The sequence below is a fragment of the Staurois parvus genome, unplaced genomic scaffold (genome assembly GCF_062004578.1).
Source record: "Staurois parvus isolate SC_StPar_1 unplaced genomic scaffold, SC_StPar_1.0 ptg000380l, whole genome shotgun sequence".
NCBI lineage: Eukaryota > Metazoa > Chordata > Amphibia > Anura > Ranidae > Staurois > Staurois parvus.
This window is the reverse complement of record NW_028318176.1, coordinates 2053006-2066769: the sequence shown is the minus strand read 5'-3', so window position 1 is coordinate 2066769 and position 13764 is coordinate 2053006. Positions and strand designations below refer to the sequence as shown.

At 48.4% G+C, this 13764-nt stretch overlaps 1 protein-coding gene and 1 pseudogene across 2 annotated transcripts; both read left to right on the top strand.

The window, feature by feature from the left end:
• The first annotated feature begins 596 nt into the window (after positions 1-596).
• LOC149455993 (uncharacterized) lies at positions 597-5863 on the top strand (annotated as a pseudogene). Its single transcript, XR_016313972.1, has 3 exons — positions 597-1735; positions 1822-1945; positions 3091-5863. The product of XR_016313972.1 is annotated as an uncharacterized LOC149455993 (transcript).
• A 68-nt stretch (positions 5864-5931) lies between these two features.
• Positions 5932-12232, top strand: LOC149455992 (uncharacterized). Its single transcript, XM_089685584.1, has 9 exons — positions 5932-6581; positions 7135-7321; positions 7906-8073; positions 8160-8283; positions 8398-8495; positions 8576-8803; positions 9301-9492; positions 9580-9703; positions 10211-12232. The coding sequence occupies exons 2-9, from the start codon at positions 7226-7228 to the stop codon at positions 11149-11151; spliced, it is 1971 nt and encodes a 656-aa protein (XP_089541710.1). The 5' UTR covers positions 5932-6581; positions 7135-7225; the 3' UTR covers positions 11152-12232.
• Positions 12233-13764: the final 1532 nt, after the last annotated feature.

Sequence of the window (13764 nt, the reverse complement as noted above, 5' to 3'; positions counted from 1 at the left end):
GGTGAATCATGGAGGTCACATGACTTTAAAACCCCGCCCCGGCTTCTGAAACCCTTAAAGGGCCAGGAAGCACGGGCCCCAATGGATTAAAAGGGGTGCAATGCAGGTAACCGGCTTTGGTATACTGTTTGGGTCGTTAGCACTTAGGGTATGAGGAGAAGCCTGCTGAAGTCACCTTAATGCAAGGTATACATGTGGCTGCTATTGGCAACGGAGAGTACAAGCCGGCGAGCAGCCTGTCTACAACGCGTTGTAGGTGGATTGGCCTCTACCCGCAAGGGAGATGTCGGCAGTTCTCCCTACACCGCATTCCCATAGCAACCCTAATGGAATTGCCACTCAGAGGTCAAGATCCTGCAGAGAGATAGGGAAGGGCAAGAGTTGAGGTTAGGTGCCCGTTGGAGCCCGCCATGGTCCCGCCTCATTGTGAGCTACTTGGGAAGAGCTGAATGATGAGGATCGGTATGGCCGGCACTCATCTTCCTGAATATTAAACTTTATTGAGCGAGTAAAATGTGCACAGAAAACGGCTCACACATTTCGGCAACATCGAGGAAACTCGTAATCTGTTTTCTGTGCTCATTTTACTCGCTCAATAAAGTTTAATATTCAGGAAGATGAGTGTCGGCCATACCAATCCTCATCATTTGGTTGCCTCTGTGCTGGGAAGACACACAGAGCCGGAGCACCGGAACTCCACCGCCGTGGGGATTGTCTCTGGGCGCAGCACCGACTTCTTCACTTGGGAAGAGCTACATGAGAACGGGAACCTGAGAGGTAACTAGGAAATGGTGGTGCAAGTGTGCGTGGCGCATCGCTCGCCTCTGATGCCGGAGGTCCCATGAATTCTTCCCATAGTGGCCTCAATCTTGTCGCAAGGCCTGGACGCACCTCAAAGTAAAGGTACCCCGTGTGTAGGAGCCAGACCCTCTTCTAAGTGCCTAGAGTGGCTCAGAAGAACCCATTCCCACCAGAGGGACACTTCCATGTCAACATCTGGTGCACAAAGGGTTCAGTGAGACATGGAGGAAAGGAACATCAGCCCGTTTCAGATGCCTTTTCATCGTCCGTATCCTGCACGGCTGCCACTTTGTACTGTGCTGTACTTTCCATGTCCTACACCAGGGGTGTCAAATTGGTGGCCCTCCACCTGTTGCCAAACTACAAGTCCCATCATGCCTCTGCTTTCAGGAGTCATGCTTGTAACTGTCAATCTTGCAATGCCTCATGGGACTTGTAGTTTGGCAAGAGCTGGAGGGCCGCCAGTTTGACACCCGTGCTCTGCGCTCATCCACATGGTACATCGTTCTTTACACTTCATACTCCACAATGCTTCACAGTCTGCTCTCTGATATATACCTGCAGTAGACTGGTCTCCACAGCCCCCCCCCAATCCCCTTGCCATACCGCAGACTGCATTCATCTTCATAGTCCCTCCTGTGCTTAAACATCAGACGTACCAGTCCTTACTAAATATAGACCTGACCATAGAGGTGAGGGGTGAGGGGTGATGGGAGAGTGACATTTCTATTGTATAACCCAGGACTGTGAAGTAATGATGAAATACTCTACTGAGCATGACCCAGCGAGGAGATATCACCAACCCTCTACAAGATGGAGGAGAGGCCAGAACCATATTACCATCCCCCCACCTCCATCCCTCCTACCTGAGAGATACAACATGCAGAAGATCCTGGAACTAACCACCATGATGGTCCATCTGCTGACAGGAGAGGTGAGCGGTGCCGGGAATTCTGGGACATTCTCCAGTAACAGGAAAGGGATGTGTCTGGATGGTGACTGTATCATTGTGTGTGTCAGGTTCCTATAAGGTGTCAGGGTGTCACTGTCTATTTCTCCATGGAGGAGTGGGAGTATTTAGAAGGACACAAGGACCTCTACAAGGACGTCATGATGGACAATCAGCCGCCCCTCATATCACCGGGTAAGAGGTGACTTTATTGGAAAGGAGAGAGCAGTACGGAGGCTCCACCTAGATCCCCCATCCAGCAAATGAGGAGATCCTGGACACCATGTGGAAGGTCCATCTCCATTCCTGAATATAACGTCATGTTCCCGACCAATGAGGAGGAGATACTGGACACCATATGAAAGGTCCATCTCCATTCCTCAATATAATGTCACGTTCCAACCAATGAGGAGGAGATACTGGACACCATATGAAAGGTCCATCTCCATTCCTCAATATAACGTCACGTTCCCAACAAATGAGGAGGAGATACTGGACACCATATGAAAGGTCCATCTCCATTCCTCAATATAACGTCACGTTCCCAACAAATGAGGAGGAGATACTGGACACCATATGAAAGGTCCATCTCCATTCCTTAATATAACATCATGTTCCCAACAAATGAGATACTGGACACCATATGAAAGGTCCATCTCCATTCCTCAATATAACGTCATGTTCCCAACAAATGAGGAGATACTGGACACCATATGAAAGGTCCATCTCCATTCCTCAATATAACGTCATGTTCCCAACAAATGAGGAGGAGATACTGGACACCATATGGAAGGTCCATCTCTATTCCTCAATATAACGTCATGTTCCCAACCAATGGTGAGGAGATACTGGACACCATATGAAAGGTCCATCTCCATTCCTCAATATAACGTCATGTTCCCAACCAATGAGGAGATACTGGACACCATATGGAAGGTCCATCTCCATTCCTCAATATAACGTCATGTTCCCGACAAATGAGGATATACTGGACACCATATGGAAGGTCCATCTCCATTCCTCAATATAACGTTATGTTCCCTACAAATGAGGAGGATATACTGGACACCATATGGAAGGTCCACCTCCATTCCTCAATATAACGTCATGTTCCCGACAAATGAGGAGATACTGGACACCATATGGAAGGTCCATCTCCATTCCTCAATATAACGTCACGTTCCCAACAAATGAGGAGATGCTGGACACCATATGGAAGGTCCATCTCCATTCCTCAGATCTATGGTACATCGGTGATTTCTAGACCGACATCCACAATGACTGCAGAACATGAACGATGGAAATACGTTTGATGCTGATACAATGTTTCTTCCTAACAGATGGATGTGATGTTGGGAATTCCTCACAGGGGCCCCAGATTCCATTGGCAGATCTTGGTGGAGAAGTTAATGGAATCCCAACAGATCCTGAGAAGGAAAGGCCTTTTTTGTGCTCGGAGTGCGGCCAAAGTTTTAAACGGAAAGATCATCTACATAGACATTTAAGAATTCACACGGGCGAAGGTTTTCCGTGTGCAGAGTGCGGGAAATGTTTTTTGAGGAAGGATAAACTTTACATACACCAGCAGATCCACACGGGTGAAAAGCGTCATACATGTACAGAGTGTGGGAAAGGATTTATACGGAAAGAGGCACTTGTTGTACACTTGAGAATCCACACAGGGGAGAAACCGTACTCTTGTCCAGAGTGTGGGAAATGCTTCAATCAGAAAGGCAATCTTTGGAGCCATCAGAAAGTTCATAGGAGTTCCTTGTCATGTTCGGAGTGCCGGATTTCTTTTGGTAATAAAACTGAACTCACCATACACCAGAGAGCCCACGCCGGTAAGGAGATCTTCGAATGCTCAGAGTGTGGGAAATTGTGCGACAGTAAATTCCATCTTGTACACCAGAGAAGTCACACCGGTGAGATGTTGTTTTCATGACCAGAGTGCTGGAAGTGTTTCTTATGACCAGGTTGCTTTAAAAAAAACACACCGATGAGAAGACATTCTCCTGTCCAGAGTGGGGGAAATCCTTCATCCAAAAAAGTGAACTTGATATACACCTGAGCAGTCACACAGGAGAATATCGTTTTTCATGTGCGGAGTGCAGGAAAGGTTTCTCTCATAAAGGAAAACTTCATAGACACCAGAGAACCCACACGGGGGAGTGACCTTACCCCTGTTCAGAGTGCAGAAAAACTTAGAAAATTCCCATCTTCTTCAACACCTACAAAGCCACACAGGAGAACGCCCTTCTCCATGCTCAATGTGTGGGAAATGTTTCCCACTGAAATCTGCTCTTGGTAAACACAGGTGCAGGAGCGTCTTTTTTCATGCAAATCCTAGACTGATAAAGGACGGAAAAGTCACATGGGTCAGCGTCCTCTTTCCTGACCAGTGTGGGAAATGTTCCATTGATAAGTTTGATCTTGCGTTCACCGGAGAATTCACAAGGGCCAGCGACGTTTCCTGCACTCTGAAAGCATTTTATACGAAAGGAATACAACAGAAGCACCGAGAGCCCAAATGTTTGAGGGTTGTTGAGCTGCACCACATAGAGCCACACCACCTAGAGCTCCCAACGCGTTTCGGCTGCAGAAAGCTCCTCCTCCTTCACCCGTTAAAAGTTAAATTTTTAACTGTTGCTAGAGACTGCAATCCTCCTATTTTCTGGAAGAGGCGACCCCATAGAATAAACCGTTGGGCATTTCTTTGTGTCTTGTGGCTGTCCATCCCTTCTGTATTGTAAAGTGTTCCTCCCCCCTCGCAGTACAATCCGTCTGTAGAGGCAGCAAGGCATGCTGGTTATACTCACTGTGAGACCTAAGGGGTTAATCATCTGAATTGTGTAAAAAGGATGTTTGATCCTGTCTTCTCTGATCTTCCTCTTCTTCCAGTGCCCCCCTCTTATGTCCTGATAAGACATATTGTGTAGAGTCACTCTGCACATGCTCAGTTGGGTGTGTATTGCTAGAGAGGTTTTTTTTATTCTTGGGAGAGTGCATGTGATCAGCACAGGGTCAATCAGCACTGTCCAGAGGTCAGGAGTCCTGCATCCTCCTAGAGCAAAATGAAAACTCCTCCTAAAAGCTTTAACCAGTGCTCTGCTGGACACTGATAGAAGTCACAAGACTGCTATATACTGCTGATGAGCAAAGGTGAATTTGGGGTCCGGGGAGAGCGGATATAGTGAATGCGGGGTCCGGGGAGAGCAGATATAGTGAATGCGGGGTCCGGGGGGAGCGGATATAGTGAATGCGGGGTCCGGGGGGAGCGGATATAGTGAATGCGGGGTCCGAAGAGGGGGGATATAGTGAATGCGGGGTCCGGGGAGAGCAGATATAGTAAATGTGGGGTCCAGGGAGAGCGGATATAGTGAATGCGGGGTCCGGGGAGAGCGGATATAGTGAATGCGGGGTCCGGGGAGGGGGGATATAGTGAATGCGGGGTCCGGGGAGAGCGGATATAGCGAATGCGGAATTCGGGGAGAGCGGATATAGGGAATGCGGGGTCTGGGGAGAGCGGATAAAACAAATGTGGGGTCCGGGGAGAGCGGATATAGGCATATGTAACAGTCCAGCCTGCAGAGTGCAGTGGTCGGGAGTATGTAACAGTCCAGCCTGCAGAGTGCAGGGGTCAGGAGTATGTAACATGTAACAATCCAGCCTGCAGAGTACAGGGGTCAGGAGTATGTAACATGTATTAGTCCGGCCTGCAGAGTGCAGGGGTCAGGAATATGTAACAGTCCAGCCTACAGAGTGCAGGTGTCAGGAGTATGTAACAATCCAGACTACAGAGTGCAGGGGTCAGGAGTATGTAACAGTCGAGCCTGCAGAATGCAGGGGCAGGAGTATGTAGCAGTCCAGCCTGTAGAGTGCAGGGGTCAGGAGTATGTAACAGTCCAGCCTGTAGAGTGCAGGGTTCAGGAGTATGTAATGTGCAGCTCAGTATACAGGGTGCAGAGGAAATAAGTGACGCACATCCCATTGTACAGAGTGCAGCGTTCATGAATTCGTTGTGAATAAAAGAATGAATGTATTTAACTATTTATATACAATTTATATTATTTCAAATGTTCTAATAAATTAAAGCCTTATCTTTGCCAAACAGATGACGTATAATATATTACAATAAAAAGCTGACAAAGAAAAAAATGCTGTGGGACTGACAGGGGCGTATAGGGAGAAGGGATCCCGGAGACTCAAAGGGTTAACTGAAATGTGATCCGGATCCCCAACAAGGAGGCTGGCCAGACTGCAGTCCCTAGAGTCTCCACAAGATGGTGATCTTCCCTATATACAATGGAACACACAAGAAGTCTCTATGACCACCACAGACAGGAAGTGATGCCAGGTACAGACAGGAAGTGATGTCAGCTATAAATAGGCAGTTGTGGGTGAGAAGTGAGTCAGGAGGAAGTAAAGAGGAGACATTGTTGGGACGGATGAGGAGGGAAGTAATAATTTGTGAATATATTGATCTCACACTACAATTGCATAGAGATCGAATATCTCCCTCCACACATCGATAATTCTAAGCATCAGATCCAGTTTTGGAACCGACCAGTACACGCCCTACGTACTACGTCTGGGTTTATCCTCGTTCTATGGACCTACCAGCTCCAGGAGCCAATTTTCTGAGCGCCAGAAACATGGAGACGGTACAATGATGACTCTCTTGAATTCACCGTATGACGGCTGTGTTGGTACATAGACCACCATGTGACCTCACTACCTATGGTGGAACACCTCATTGTATCACGAAGGACACGTCAACCATCCAACAAGCTTACCGATCAGGCTGTGCCTCGTGGTTCCCGGATATCTGGTCAGTCTTTGAAGTGGTCTATGTTTCAGGTTGTTGTCTTGGGTGGGATGGGGTGGCTGAGACTAGTTTTGGCTTGAGATTGGTTAAGGTTGGAGGTGGCCAGTATTCCATAGGTGTCCACCAAGGCTCTGTCCTCCACACCTCCTCCTGGGGGGCCGGAGATTGGCCGTGGCTTCCAATCCCATTTCTATGCTTACAACACGTAACTCATCTCTATACTCCTCACCCTTTCAGATTCCTCACCCATCGCTCACGTACTATGTGACATGTCAGTCTGGGTGTCTCACCACTTCCTCACACTCCCGTCTTTCCAAAATGGAACTTCTCTCTGAACGTTCATATGAAAGGTGGACCGGAGTACAGAGATTCCTTCTAGCCTCCTGATATATTAATAATGGTTTACATGTGTTCAAATAAATATTTCATTTTCTTATCGAATATTTGGCTGATAGTAATACTACTTTCACCTGACGGAGATGATGTAACAGCAGAATCCCGGGATGGAGGACTTCACAGAGGTCACACAACCATTTGTCCTCTGTTTCATATTCAGATACACATAATACGGACCACGAGCAACGCTCCCAAGAGTCGACTTTTCATTCTGGAGTATACCAAGCCTTGGAGTCACCTGTACAGATCACATGATCATCTCAACCAGGATGGAGCAGGACCGGAGTGAAAGGATGGAGAAGATATTAAACCTCACCCTGGAGATCATCTACCTGCTGACTGGAGAGGTGAGGAGGATTCTGGGAGGTCACATGACATCACTCTCATCTCTATTAATAAGACACAGACCTGACAGGAGAGGTGAGGAGGATTCTGGGAGTTCACATGACATCACACAGACCTGACCGGAGAGGTGAGGAGGATTCTGGGAGGTCACATGACATCACACAAACCTGACCGGAGAGGTGAGGAGGATTCTGGGAGGTCACATGACATCACACAGACCTGACCGGAGAGGTGAGGAGGATTCTGGGAGGTCACATGACATCACACAGACCTGACCTGAGAGGTGAGGAGGATTCTGGGAGGTCACATGACATCACACAGGCCTGACCGGAGAGGTGAAGAGGATTCTGGGAGGTCACATGACATCACTCTCATCTCTATTAATAAAACACAGACCTGACTGGAGAGGTGAGGAGGATTCTGGGAGGTCACATGACATCACACAGACCTGACCGGAGAGGTGAGGAGGATTCTGGGAGGTCACATGACATCACTCTGGTCTAGTCTGGCCAATAGACCATGTTCTTGTAGACATGTAGATGATGTCAGATGATTGATATCGGTTTCTCTTTCTCCTGATCTGTAGGATTATATTGTAGTGAAGAAGTCTAGTGGGGAGCCAATCTCAGGAGGATGGAGCAGGACCCAGAGCCCCACCATGGTGCCTCCCTCTCGTTCTCTGATACCTGAGAAGAACAAAGAGCAGAAGATCCTGGAACTGACCACCATGATGGTCCATCTGCTGACAGGAGAGGTAAGCGGTGCCGGGAATTCTGGGACATTCTCCAGTAACAGACAAGGGATGTGTCTGGATGGTGACTGTATCATTGTGTGTGTCAGGTTCCTATAAGGTGTCAGGGTGTCACTGTCTATTTCTCCATGGAGGAGTGGGAGTATTTAGAAGGACACAAGGACCTCTACAAGGACATCATGATGGACAATCGGCCGCCCCTCACATCACCGGGTAAGAGGTGACTTTATTGGAAAGGAGAGCAGTACGGAGGCTCCACCTAGATCCCCCATCATCTGATAAACACATAGAAACAATGGATTCAGTCAGTGTGTGTGTTTCCTACAGATGGATCCAGTCATGGGAACCCACCAGAGAGATGTCCCCGTCCTCTGTATTCTCAGGATTCCACACAGGAAGGTCACACCATCCCTCACCATCATCAGGTAGATGAGGAACAATTATTGGTAGTTATGATTTATACACAGCATGTTTGGTACAATTATTTTTTTTGTTATCCATTCAGATTGGAAACCTCAAAGATTATAACATTGTTGTAAAAGAAGAGTATAAAGATGAGGATGAGGAGTATGGAGTGATGGAGTCTTCAGAAGAACACAAGGATCTCTACAAGGATGTCATGGTGGCCAATCAGCAGACTTTGGGTTTTGTGAAGATTGAGAGGAAGGCATCTCCCCAGATTGAGAAAATATTGAAGCTCACCCTGGAGATCTTCAGCCTGCTGACCGGAGAGGTGAGTGTGATGAAGGGTTCATGTTTGATCTGCACTGGGATGTGATTTGTTCAGATTCCCAATGAAGGAACTCGTGGTTTCCCATTAGACAGGTTTGCTTTTATCTTTCTTGCACAGCATTGGGAACCTTCATGTGTTCTTTACTCTCGGCTCCTCCTACATGTCCTGCCCCACCTCTACTCCCCTTACCCCAACCCCTCCCCCCCAGCATCCTTCTCTCTCATTACACAGTGTACTATGTATATTATAGAGGTAGACTTGTGTGAAATCAAGGTGTCACTAAATTTACCCCATGAGAGTCCACCAATTCATTCCTTCATTCCATGCATTATAATCTACTCAGTTCACACTGTACACTGTGCTGTACATCCCATACTCCACACTGCTACAATTCCTCCTGTGCTAAAACTGGCACACTTTTACCAGTACTCGGTAAGTAGACCTGACCATAGAGGTGTGGGATGATGGGAGAGTGACATTTCTATTGTATAACCCAGGATTGTGAAGTAATGATGAAGAAATCTCCTGAAAATGACACAACGAAGAGATATCACCAACCATCTACAAGATGGAGGAAAGGCCAGAACCCCATTACTATCCCTCCACCTCCATCCCTCCTACCTGAGAGGAGCAAAGAGAAGAAGATCCTGGAACTGACCACCATGATGGTCCATCTGCAGACTGGAGAGGTGAGCGGTGTGGGAATTCTGGGACATTCTCCAGTAACAGACAAGGGATGTGTCTGGATGGTGACTGTATCATTGTGTGTGTGTCAGGTTCCTATAAGGTATCAGGATGTCACTGTCTATTTCTCCATGGAGGAGTGGGAGTATTTAGAAGGACACAAGGACCTCTACAAGGACGTCATGATGGACAATCGGCCGCCCCTCACATCACCGGGTAAGAGGAGACTTTATTGGAAAGGAGAGAGCAGTACAGAGGCTCCACCTAGATCCCTCATCCAACCAATGAGGAGAGGATAATGGACACCATATGGAAGGTCCATCTCCATTCCTCAATATAACGTAATGTTCCCAACAAATGAGGAGGAGATACTGGACACCATATGAAAGGTCCATCTCCATTCCTCAATATAACGTCATGTTCCCAACAAATGAGGAGGAGATACTGGACACCATATGGAAGGTCCATCTCCATTCCTCAATATAACGTCACGTTCCCAACAAATGAAATACTGGACACCATATGGAAGGTCCATCTCCATTCCTCAATATAATGTCATGTTCCCAACCAATGAGGAGGAGATACTGGACACCATATGGAAGGTCCATCTCCATCCCTCAGATCTATGGTACATTGGTGACTTCTAGACCGACATCTACAATGACTGCAGAACATGAACGATGGAAATACGTTTGATGCTGATACAATGTTTCTTCCTAACAGATGAATGTGATGTTGGGAATTCCTCAGAGGTGCCCCAGATTCCAATAGCAGATCTTGGTGGAGGAGATAATGGAGTCCCAACAAAACCTCCGGGAGTGAAGACTTATTTGTGCTCGGAGTGCGGTCAAAGTTTTAAGCGGAATAGCAATCTTCGAAGACATGAGAGACTTCACACTGGTGAGACTTTTCCCTGTAAAGAGTGCGGGAAATGTTTTTCCCACAAAGATAGACTCACAGAACACCTGAGAACCCACACTGGGGAGAATCTGCATACATGTACAGAGTGCGGGAAAGTATTTTTGCGGAGATATAGACTCACCCGACACCTGAGAATCCACACAGATAATCTGTATTCCTGTCCGGACTGCGGCCTGTGCTTCAACCAGAAAAGCCATTTTTGGATGCATCAGAGAACTCACAGAGTGAAGAGTTCCTTGTCATGTTCGGAGTGCGGGATTTTTTTTGATACCCAAACTGAACTCACCATACACCAGAGAGCCCACGCCGGTAAGGAGATCTTTTCATGCTCGGAGTGTGGGAAACTGTGTGTCAGTAAATCCCGCCTTATTGTACACCAGAGAAGTCACACCGGGGAGAGGCCCTTTTCCTGCTCGCAATGCCAGAAAGCCTTCACAGTAAAATCAGAACTTATCATCCACCAGAGAAGTCACACCGGCGAGATGCCGTTTCCATGCCCAGAGTGCGGGAAGGGTTTCACACGACACGGAAACCTAACTAATCACATGAAAGTCCACACTGGAGAGAAGCCGTTCTCCTGTCCAGAGTGCGGGAAATCCTTCGGCCGGAGAAGTGACCTTGTTATGCACCTGAGCGTTCACACGGGGGACTATCGGTTTTCATGCTCAGTGTGCGGGAAAGGTTTCTCTCATAAAGGAAAACTTCACGTACACGAGAGAACTCACAAGGGTGAGAGACCTTGAACTTGTTCAAGGAGATGTGAATTTTCTTGTCAAGTTTTTCCGCACTCTGAACACCAAGGGGGGGGGGGTGGCCAGGATGTGACACCAAGTTGGATGTCCGGCTCCCGTTATCAACCTGACTTTATCCTATGACAGGCTGGGACACGATATTGGTGATCCTGCTCCTGGAACCTGGGCGCCTCCTCTGCACCTGAGACCCATCCGAATTCCAATGGCTTCTTCTCCCGTTGACCCAGTGGCGGCCATCTTGAAGACACCGAATGTCTACAGCCAGGAAAATGGCTACGGTGGAAGGTGAGCAATTCCTGACCATCTGGCTCTGATATTTTAGCTGCCATCAATGCCTACAATGAAACCATAATGGAGCATATGGACTTTTTCTCCTATGATATCACAAACTATAAATTCAGGACGGACCTCCCCGAGGTGGAAGGCCACATCTTTCTCTCGGAAGGAAGATGGTACAACTGATCCCACTGAACGTCAAGTAATGGCCCCCAATCAGGCTGCATCCTCCTTGGGGTCTTGTCCTTGAGATCTGGATCAGTCCTTGAGGGCCGGGCACACTGGACCAAGCAGAAGGCCCCAGTTCTGTAGAAGTCGCTCGCTTAGACCTTCATGACTACCCTGATGGGTCTAACAGATCTTCCACCGACCTTGGCTGGAGAGAGGAGAGCACATAGCATTTCCCTGTCACCTCTCTTAGAAGAGACACATTTGGGTGGGTGGCAAAGTTCTTCTGGTCCTGGGATCAAAAAGCATTTCATGCCACATAGTCCTCCTTTTCCAGGGGGATGTCCATCCTCATGAGCAGATCTTTGCCATGGGCCATTGAGGGAGTCCATACAGATCCCAAGGGTACATCGGTCCATCATGGAATCCGAGACATGTCCTTGGTTTACATCCCTCCTCCTTTCTGTCCAGACCTCCTATACACAGGTTGTGGGCAGGAGGGGCGGCTGGCCTGGGCACTGTGGTATCGTGAATGGGGGGGGGGGGTGACTTGGGAGGAGCAATTTGAGGCACAGCAGTAAGAAGTGTTTTAGTATGGGAGATTTCAGAAGGTGTGCTAGGAGTAGTGATTCGGGGGTATTTATGCTGGGGGGGGAGGGGGAAGAGGATTTGGTGGGTTTGTACTAGAAGAGGATATATGGTAGGCGGGGGAAGGGTATTTGTACTAGGAGGGGATTTTTTTGGGGGGGGGGATTTGTGGTAGTAGGGTCGATTTGTGTGAGAAGGGGAAATCTGGGGGGAGGAATTGTGCTTGGAGGGGTGGAATTTGTGCTAGGAGGGGAACTTTGGAGTGGGGGAGGAGGGGATATTTTTTTTTTTTTGGGGGGGGGAGATTTGTGCTAGTATGGATGATTTGTGCTAGAAGGGGAAATCTGGGGGGAGTAATTGTGCTTGGAGGGGTGGAATTTGTGCTGGGAGGGGAGCTTTAGAGTGGGGGAGGATTTTTTCTAGGAGGGGATTTTTTTTCGGGGGGGGGGAATTTGTGTGAGAAGGGGAAATCTGGGGGGGGGGGGGGAATTGTGGGTGGAATTTGTGCTGGGAGGGGAGCTTTGGAGTGGGGGGGGGGGTAGAGGATTTTTTCTAGAAGGGGATTTTTTTTTTTGGGGGGGAAGGGGGCTTTGTGTGGGAAGAGAAAATCTGGGGGGAGGAATTGTGCTTGGAGGAGTGGAATTTGTGCTGGGAGGGGAGCTTTGGAGTGGAGGGTAGAGGATTTTTGCTAGGAGGGGATTTTTTTTTTGAAGGGGGGGGATTTGTGCTGGCAGGAATGATTTGTGCGAGAAGGGGAAATCTGGGGGGAGGAATTGTGCTTGGAGGATTGGAATTTGTGCTGGGAGGGGGGTTTTGAAGTGGGGGGTAGAGGAAATGTGCTCGGAGGGGATTTTTTTTTTTTTGGGGGGGGGGGGGGGGAATTTGTGCTAGTGGGGATGATTTGTGCGAGAAGGGGAAATCTGGGGGGAGTAATTGTGCTTGGAGGAGTGGAATTTGTGCTGGGAGGGGAGCTTTGGAGTGGGGGGGGGGGGGGTAGAGGATTTTTTCTAGGAGGGGATTTTGTTTTGGGGGGGGGGGGGGATTTGTGCTAGTAGGGATGATTTGTGCAAGAAGGGGAAATCTGGGGAGAGGAATTGTGCTGGGAAGGGTGGAATTTGTGCTGGGAGGGGAGCTTTGGAGTGGTAGAGGATTTTTTCTAGGAGGGGATTTTTTTTTGGGGGGGGGGTTTGTGTGAGAAGGGAAAATCTGGTGGGGGGGAGGAATTGTGGGTGGAATTTGTGCTGGGAGGGGAGCTTTGGAGTGGGGGGGTTAGAGGATTTTTTCTAGGAGGGGATTTTGTTTTGGGGTGGAGGGGGATTTGTGTGAGAAGGGGAAATCTGGGGGGAGGAATTGTGCTTGGAGGAGTGGAATTTGTGCTGCGTGAGGGGCTTTGGAGTGGGGGGGGAGTAGAGGATTTGTGCTTGGAGGGGAGATGGTTGCAAAGATTTGTGCTGGGAGGGTGGATTTGAACTGGTTGGAGGGGGAATTTATGCAGATTAGTGGGGGAGGGGATTTTTGCTGATACATAATTCTCATACATGGGGGGGCAGTTTGGTATGTTTGCCCCGGGTG

Bases quoted from the DNA above. Each gene is read 5' to 3' on its own strand.
- LOC149455992 (XM_089685584.1), top strand. From the start codon at position 7,226: ATGATCATCTCAACCAGGATGGAGCAGGACCGGAGTGAAAGGATGGAG. The intron at 8,074-8,159 runs GTAAGCGGTGCC...TGTGTGTGTCAG, and splicing joins TCCATCTGCTGACAGGAGAG to GTTCCTATAAGGTGTCAGGG. The intron at 9,704-10,210 runs GTAAGAGGAGAC...TCTTCCTAACAG, and splicing joins GCCGCCCCTCACATCACCGG to ATGAATGTGATGTTGGGAAT.